The sequence below is a fragment of the Podarcis erhardii genome (genome assembly GCF_964252035.2).
Source record: "Podarcis erhardii genome assembly, chromosome: 11".
NCBI lineage: Eukaryota > Metazoa > Chordata > Lepidosauria > Squamata > Lacertidae > Podarcis > Podarcis erhardii.
Window position 1 is genome coordinate 55,359,480 of NC_138501.1, and position 8,675 is coordinate 55,368,154.

The following is an 8,675-nucleotide window of genomic DNA, read 5'->3' on the forward strand; positions in this document are numbered from 1 at the left end:
CTAGCCCAACCCGCTGCAATGCAGGAACCGCAGCCAAAGGAAGGAAACTCAGGTCTCTCAGCCTATACATCGCAAGCTCGCACCCTTTCACTCTGGATGAATCCATCGGGAGCAGGCAGGCACCACCCCTGGTCACGGGCTCACAGTCCCAAGCACAACCCAACGAGAGGCAGCGTGGTGCAGGGGTTAGAGTGCCTGACTAGGGCCTGAAGGACCAGGGTTCAGACCCTCACTTAGCCACAGGGTAGCCTTGGTGGCTGGTCCCTGCCTCTCAGCCTAACCTTCCTCACAGGGTTGTAAGGATTGAACCAGGAGGGGGAGAACGATTTGGGCCACCTTGAGCTCCTCGCAGGAAAGGTGGGAATGAAATGCAATAAATAAACAAATCTGAGACCCCACCAGAAGTCTGGATCAGGACTCAGGGGAAAGGGGGAGGGAAAGAACACCGCCCGCCCCAAAGGACAGCTCAGCCGCGCACTGGGCTTAGGAGCAAGTTCGGGCACGAGCATCCTTAACGGGAGAGGGATGTGGTGTTGGAAAAGGAAATGGGTCGGGCTGGGGTCAAAGATGGGACGGGTGTTAATAAGAGGGTATTCCAAGCACAGGGTTTGGAGAGCACATGCCAGTCAGGTCAGGGAAGCAGAGACCCCCATAGAGGAAAGTGCACGTGTCCCATCGGGACCATCTGGGAGCCCTGCCAGCCTCTGAGCGATGGGAGAGCGCCCCCTGCCGCGTGGCTGGAGAATCGCTGCCCAGGAACGCGGCCCCTTTGCGCACCGGGGAGTGGGGAGGGGGAGGCCTTGGGGACCCTCCCTAGCCTTCACTCTTAAAGATGCATGGACCCTGGCCTCTTCTGCCCCACACAACCATTGCGCACAGCGGTAGCAAGGAGAAGCAGCCACCTGGCCCCTGGACTGGGCTCTTGAACCTTGCGAACTTGGGCGGAACTTGCTTCCAAGTGAGCGCTCATACAGTCTCACGCTGTTAGGGAAGTCTGCAGCAGTGTAGATTCACACACCCAGCGTGTTTAGTGACCAATTGACCAGAGAAAAACCCTGTGCTTTCAGCAGCAGCTTCATCCCCAGCAATCAACAGATGAAGATTTTAGCTTAGAGAAAAAGCTAGGAAGCGGCGGCATGACAGAAGCCTTCAGGATTAGGCGTTGCGTGGAGAAAGCAGGCGCAGAAAAGTTCCCATAGCACTAGAAGTTCGTGGACATCCGGGGGAGCCGATCGCTGGAAGATTCAGGACGGAGAAAAGAAAGTCCTTCACGCAGTGCAGAGTTAAACTGCGGAACTCCCTCCCACAAGACTCGGCTGACTTTAAAAGAGGACTAGATGAATTTATGGAAGAGGATAAGACTCCCGTTGGCCGCCAGCCAGGATGGCTATTTACCCCTCCACTGTCAGAGGCAGTTATGTCTCTGAAGGTCAGTCATTTTGCTGGAAGCCACCCAGGGTGGCTGGGGAAACCCAGCCAGATGGCGGGGTATAAATTATAAATTTATCATCATCATCATCATCATTGGGGATCTCAGGCCAGGCTCTTCGGTTCCCCCAGGCCAGTGCGGATAGGACGAAGCGCCAAAGTACGCAACTTGGGTGAGGGTCGCAGGCTGCAGCCGTGCGCCAAGTTCCTTTGGAATGTGGCCAATTGAATTCAACGGGCTTTTTACCTTTGAGTAAACATGCACAGGATCGGGCCCACAATAGGTTACCAAAGGGCCCAACTTTTTTTGCGGTTTCCCTTCCGGGCGTCCTCAGCTGCAACCCAGAAGGCAGCTGAGATCCCTTTTGCAGAAGCGGCGCGTCCCTTTCCCAGCCTCCCTCCCTCAGCACCTGAATCCCATTCTGGTTGTGAGCCGGAGCAGGCTCGGCGGCCCAGCTGCGCGCGCTTAAGCCCCATCCTCAGCCTCTCCCTCCCTCGCGCAGCCAGAAACCCCTGCCCACATTTAACGGGCCAGAATGGATCCCCCGGCGGGTGTGGAGGAGCAGGCGCGCGCCTTGCAGCCCACCCTCCGCCTGCTGGTGGGCTTGCTCATCCCCTGCCTTCTTCTCCTCTTCCTCCTGAACCTCCTGCTCTTGCTGGGCTGGAGACCCACCTGCCGAAGGGTGGGGAGGCGGGAGCTCGGCCAGGCCCCCCCGGCTTCCCCCCGGCTCTTCCAGGTGGTCTCGGGCAGCGCTGTGCTGAGGCAGGATGGCAACGGCAGGGTCGTCCTGCAGCAGCTCCTGCAGCCAGCTGAGGGTCCCGGGGCCCCCCGTGCCTTCCCGCTCCCCTTGTCCTGCAGCGGGAGGGCGGCTGCACCCTCGGGGTCTCGGTCTAGGGGGACGCCCAGGCCCCATCGCAGCAGCCAAGCTCCGCTGAGGGGCCACCCGGGGAATGGGGCGTCCCGGGGAACCGTTTCCTCCTCCAGTGACCAGGACAAGCAGCCCATCTTGGTGCCCCCCAACACGCCCGAGAGTGGCTCAGGGACTGGGGTAAGTAAGCGGTTGAGCTAATGGGGGGGGGGGGCGAGTGACAAACATTGCTTGGGGGCTGCTGTTCTTCCTCTCTCCCCGAGGAAGGTGTTTTATGCTGAGTCTTGACCATTTTATCTTTTGTAAACTGCTTGGAGTGTTTTTTCTTTTTTTTATTAAGTTTTACAAGTATTGTTTTACAAGTATTTTTGGACGCGGGTGGCGCTGTGGGTTAAACCACAGAGCCTAGGACTTGCCGATCAGAAGTTCGGCGGTTTGAATCCCTGCCATGGGGTGAGCTCCCGTGGCTCGGTCCCTGCTCCTGCCAACCTAACAGTTCGAAAGCATGTCAAAGTGCAAGTAAATAAACAGGTACCGCTCCGGCGGGAAGGTAAACGGCGTTTCCGTGCGCTGCTCTGGTTCGCCAGAAGTGGCTCAGTCGTGCTGGCCACATGACCCGGAAGCTGTACGCTGGCTCCCTCGGCCAATAAAGCGCGATGAGCGCCGCAACCCCAGAGTCGGCCACGACTGGACCTAATGGTCAGGGTCCCTTTACCTTTACCTTTTACAAGTATTATTTACATTCAAATACAATCAATTTTTATGCATACATAGGATCCCCTGAATCCTTGGACTTCCTCCACCCCTCTGTGGGTTCCATTGTAAATCTTTATCTGCCTTATCTTATAATGTTACCCAAATTTTCTTCAAATTTCCAATTTTAACCATAGAATTGTTACAAGTTTTATGACAATCCTGCTAACGTTTTTAAATATTTAGTGTTCTTGAAGATAACCTATAATTTCCCCCCATTCTTTATTAAATTTCTTATCTTCTTGGTTTCTGATCCTCCCGGTCAATTTTGCCATTTTGGCGTAGTCTATCATCTTGATTATCCATTCTTCTCTGGTTAGGAGTTTATCTTCCTTCCATCTCTGGGCAAAAAGCATCATCACAGCTGTCGTCGCATCCATGAATAGTCTTTTCTGCTCCTTTGGTATCTCTTCACCTATAATTCCTAATAAAAAAGCTTCTGGGTTTTTCACAAAAGTTATCTTAAACATTTTTTTCAACTCATTTTATATCATTTCCCGGAATGCTCTTGTTATCTTGCACATCCACCACATATGGTAGAAAGTGCCTTCTTTCTCTTTGCATTTCCAACATGTATTTGTAGCAGTTCTATACATTTTTGCTAACCTAGTAGGGGTTAAATACCATGAAGAGTTTATTTCTTTTACAATTGAGGGCTGTGTAGATTTTAGGAAATGAATATAAATAAACTGGGTCCATCTACAGCATTATTCCAGCAGCCTGCGCGCGCTCTCTCTCTCTCTCTCTCTCTCTCTCTCTTCCCTGCCTGGACATGCTGTCGAGATGCCCTGCATAAGAATTGTATGCTCTTCCAGGGAGCGATGCTCTTTCCCTTTAAAACAAACAAGATTCTAGCCGGGCAGCAGGGCTTTGCATCAGCACCTCCTTTCAGCAGAAGCTGGGGCAAAGCTCCACCAACCACACTGCCAGGAATGGGAGGAGATCTCCCCATCAGCCTAGCTTTTGGCAGAACGCCACCCCTCTCACCAACTTGGCAGGAGGTGAGGCATTCTGCAAAACTTTGCCACCAGTCCCTATCTGCCCCTAGAAGTTGGAGAGACCAGTGGTGGAGCTGAGTGGCAGAACAGGTGGGTGTACTGCTGCTTGAGGAGAGCCATCTGAGGAGGCTGCCTCACCCAACATGTGAGTTGCCCCAAGATCAGACCACATGGCTCTCACAAGCCTCTCTTGAGTTCCTTTACCAATAATTTAGGACTTTCAACTCTGTAACAAAACCAAGTTTTACTGCCTGTACAACCCCAACCCCCCTCCCCATGGAATGCTACATGGAAAAGCACATGAATCTGAGAGTTTGTAAGTAAACCATTTTTTTAACTTCTCAAATGTGTAGTCTTTTTCTACGCTAGAGGAAGAGAGGAACTTTGGAAGGAACTTGGGGAATATTTCAAAGGTCTAATATAGGCTATTTCCATGCTTTTCTTTGCTGCATAATTTGTGGTTTTAAATCTCTGTTGGGGGTTTTCCCACCACAGAGTACTTGCCCCAAACCTGGATCTTGGCATCCAGTAATTCTCCTTTTATACCTGTTTTTTTCCCTTGCCACTAACAGTTTCCCATTTCTAGAAGCTCATAGAGCTCTCCTCCAGCACTGGACTTGTCCTCTTGGAGTCTAGTGGCCTTGCTTGTGTAGGCTTTATGGCATAATGGTAACCATAGGGCAAGGCGCAAAATGGACCCTCTGTCTTCTCCAGAGAAGATGGAGTCAGGCCTGGGTTTATCTAGCACAGTACTGTCTACACGGATGGCAGCTGCTCTCCAGGGTTTCAGACGAGAGTCTTTCTGCATGCAGGGCAGATTCCCTATCACTGAGCTGAACTCTTCATTTGGAATCACTCTGTGTGGTTTCCAGGGTATCCCAGACAGCACATTCAGCCGCTGCCACACCAGCACCCAGAACAAGGTTTGCCGCAGTAGCAGGTCAGCGTCTGCCACCCTCCCACAAGCAGTGCCTTTTGAGCATGGCAGCAGCATCCGATGTGAGGACCAGAGGGCGCAGCTCAACTCTGCAAACTTCACAGCCTCTCAAGGACCAGGCCTGGACTCGGACTTTGGTGCCAGTGCTGGTGAGTGAGTGCCGACACCTCAGGCCTGGGAGTGGGGGCTGCTTTTTACAGACTGCCCGGGGGGGGGGGGTTAGATTCTGTTGTGTTCAGCCCTGGGCACCTTGGGTGAAAGAAGGTGGCTGGTGGTGAGCAGGGAATGAATTTGAGGGGAGGATAAAACTCTCGTCCCAGGAGAGCCAGCTGCAGGAAATAGGGTGAATATTGCCCAGGGAAGGGCAAAGTTGTTCCCCCTCCAACAAAGACAGGGCAAGAAATAAGTACATAAGATGAGTTGCTGGATCAGGCCAGAGAAACCCCATGAGCTGAACCCAAACACAAGAGCCCTCTCCTCTCCTGTGGTCCCAGCAGCTGATATTCAGAGGCATCCTCTAGTCTGAGTTCAATGGACTGAGCCTGGGGTGACCCTGCTGCTGTGGGAATGTTGTGGATAGTAGGAGAGGATATATTGATTAAATATTATCCTTCCTCACTCATGCTAGTGAGCTAGTAGCAGAGCACATTCCCTTGTACATAGCAGGAAGCTAGCTGTTAGATTCGTTTGGATCTCTTGAGTTAAGCAATTCAGTCTGACTTGTCCAGATTGGATTGTTCCTGGTAAATTCCCCTTTATTCCCTTTTAAAACAATAAGGACACAACAGTCTTCTTGAAAAGCAATGATAAGAAGTTTACTTACATTCAGTTCAGAGTATGATCCTGAAGGCAGGCTTTAGCTTGTGATTACAGAAGAGCGTGTGAGTTTATCCCATATGGGGACTGAGCCCATGTGCTGCTGGCTGAGAGCCAGCAGACAGCAAAAGAACATCAAGAGAAGAAATGGCAACAAGAGAAAGATGGCTGCATGACTGGCCCTTTTATGGGGTCTCCTAGGGTCACGCTCATCTACCTGGTCACACGCAGAGGAAGGATGCTCCAGACAGGTGTGACAGGAAGTCCTCCTGGCTGGAGTAACATCCCCGTGTGTCCACCCTGGGCAAACAGGAAATGCTGTACTTGACTGCTACAGTGATATTACAGGTGCTGGGCAGGATGTTAGCCTTGCAGCGCTGGTGCCATCACTTCCTTGAGCAGCTGTCTGATGCCCAGTTTCCAATAGCTTCTTTTCCACCTTTGGCATTCCCAGTTGATTCAGCTCCCACATCCCTCCCTCCCATGTCCTGTTCAATCCTCTTATTCTTCCTGGTCATCTTCCTCCCAGGCACCATTTTTTATTTCGAGATCAGTAGGCACAAACGGTCCTTGCCGGTGTGTAATGGCAGGATAAAATGCTTCAAGCCAGGCCCGTGGCCCTCTGCTGGTGCTGCCTTCCAGCATATTGGAAGACTTGGTTCCTGTCGAATAATGTTGGGCTCATGAAGCACACAGATCATCTCTTGCTGCTCTCCTTTCCATCCAGTGGATGCATCCTGGGCATTTTCAGAAAACTTGCCCTGCTGCTGCTCTTAAAGGAGAATTGGGGCTAGGTACCAGCACTCAACCCATTAAATATTTCTGGGTGGGGAGAGAGTTCAGGATAGGGAGATAGGGGCCCCCACCCCCTCCATTGTTTCCACCTCCAACGTTCAATGGCTCAAAAGCACTCAACCATAACATGGAATGATTCACGGAATATGGCCAGCTTCCAGTTCCTGGAGAGTCTAAGTTTAGGCCCCTTTTCTTCCTCTCCCAGAATCAAAGCGAGAATTGCCCACATAAAGCAATTGGAAAATCCAGGAATTTGAGCAAAGCTGTGATTTGGCAGCATGATGTCATTTTCTCTCTTCAGAATTCTCCCCCCTCCCAAGCAGCAAAGACAGGCACTCGTCTCTTTGGCATTCAGTGTGAAACTGGAAGCGGGATCTGTTAGGTTCTTTTAGAGGACAATCCATCCCAGGCGACATTGTCCCCCCTCATTGCTAAGTCCTCATTGGCATGGCGGGGGGGGGAGCACCCTGAAAGTTTTTCTGTTTTTTGTCCTGCAAACCTTGGGAGTCGTCCCCCCCCCCCCCGCAAAAGCCTGTGGATGCTTCTCTCCTGTGCAGGAATCGGCCTGTTTTGGCTACATGAGGACCCACAACAATTGGGGAAGAAAGCAGCCATAATGGTAGCTAAATTAGCAGGGCTGCTGGCATGTTTTTCTAGTATCTGAGTGGCTTCTTCTCCGCTCCCACCTGTCTTTTGCAGGTGTCTCTGTGAGGATCTTGTCAGATTGCGAAGCAAGTCCAGGAACACCCCTGTTGGGTCGGCTGTTTGAGTGGGACTATTATGACCCCACCTACAAGAGAGAAGACCAGCTCAGTCGGCAGCTGCCTCCCATTCACAGCAAGCAATACTGGCTCTAGCCCAGGGCAGCGGCAGCGGGTGGGTTGTGGGCCAGTGGCTCTCATACACACCCAGCCCTTTCCACAGAAATGCCTGCCCAAGTTTTTAACTTAATTTATTTTGTGTGTGTGTGTGTGTGTGTGTGTGTGTTTATTTATTTATTGTGTATTTTATCTGTTAAGCACTGGCTGCTAAAAGAAAATTCTTGTCTTAATGTCAAATTCAGAATGAGATTTGCACATCTCGATGCACACTTGATTTGCACTCTCCCTCAAAGCCCTGCATTTCTCTGCACAAATGCAGCCACAAATGCATGGCTGCCCACCCCGTCAATTGCTAATCCCTTCACACAATCGGTTTAAGCAAAGGGACACTTGCGCTAGCATGGAAACAAAAAGGATTTAAAGGGAATTGGGACACATTTTACAGGGAGGGTCCATCTGAGCAGGTCTTGGATGGCAGGAACTCTCAATGGGAATTGGTGGCAGGGACTTGCATTAAAGAGAACACAGATACTCCTGGCACTATTTTTTGCACAGGCCTGTCTTGTGCCTGGGCGGGTGGGTGGGAGGGAGGGTGGGAGAAAGGAAGCCCTCTGGGGAATCTGCCTCCCTCGCTGTATCATGTAGTACCAGACTTGTGTTCTATCAACTTGTGTTTTATTAAAGAAGATGCTGGAGCTTTTATTCTCTGCTCAGCTGCTTTTGGGAGAATCAAGGAATTGTAGAGTTGGAAGGGACCCCAAAGGGGCATCTAGTCCAATCCCCTGCAATGCGTGTAGGCAGGAGCGCCCCAGCATGTTACTCATTTTACCCAAAGGCTCTTGGTCTTACCTGGAAAGAGAGTGTTGAATGGGCCCCCCAGAGAAAGCACATTAATTCATCAATTAGAAAATCCTCAGTTAGCTTTTCTCTCCTGCCCCTGCCCACTTTTCTTTCACACACTAAGCTTTTGTAGCCTGGAAAAGAGCTTGAAAGTATGTGATGGAGTCTCTCAAGCAGGGGTGAGAAGCAAGGCTTTGGGCAAGACTTTTGGAAAGCAGAAGGCTGTCCCCTCCAGGCTGAGCAGCAGAAACTGGGATGCAGGTTAAGAGGAAAAACCGAAGCGTGCATCCTTATACATTAAGGGGGCAGTCCTTGACCTTTCCTGCAGATTTCTAAGTGCTGAGGTTACAGAACAACCAAGTTGCCGTGGTCTAGAGAAGATCTGAAGTACACACCTCTCTTGCTGAAATGTGGTAGC

General features: G+C 51.2%; 1 protein-coding gene across 1 annotated transcript; it reads left to right on the plus strand.

Moving 5' to 3' along the window:
• Positions 1 to 1,964: 1,964 nt before the first annotated feature.
• Positions 1,965 to 7,547, plus strand: LOC309352318 (protein huluwa-like; the record flags this gene model as incomplete). The annotated part of the gene is made up of 3 exons (XM_081880676.1): positions 1,965 to 2,477; positions 4,921 to 5,134; positions 7,296 to 7,547. 3 exons carry the CDS (start codon positions 1,965 to 1,967, stop codon positions 7,451 to 7,453), a joined length of 885 nt encoding a protein of 294 aa, XP_081736802.1. The 3' UTR covers positions 7,454 to 7,547.
• Positions 7,548 to 8,675: the final 1,128 nt, after the last annotated feature.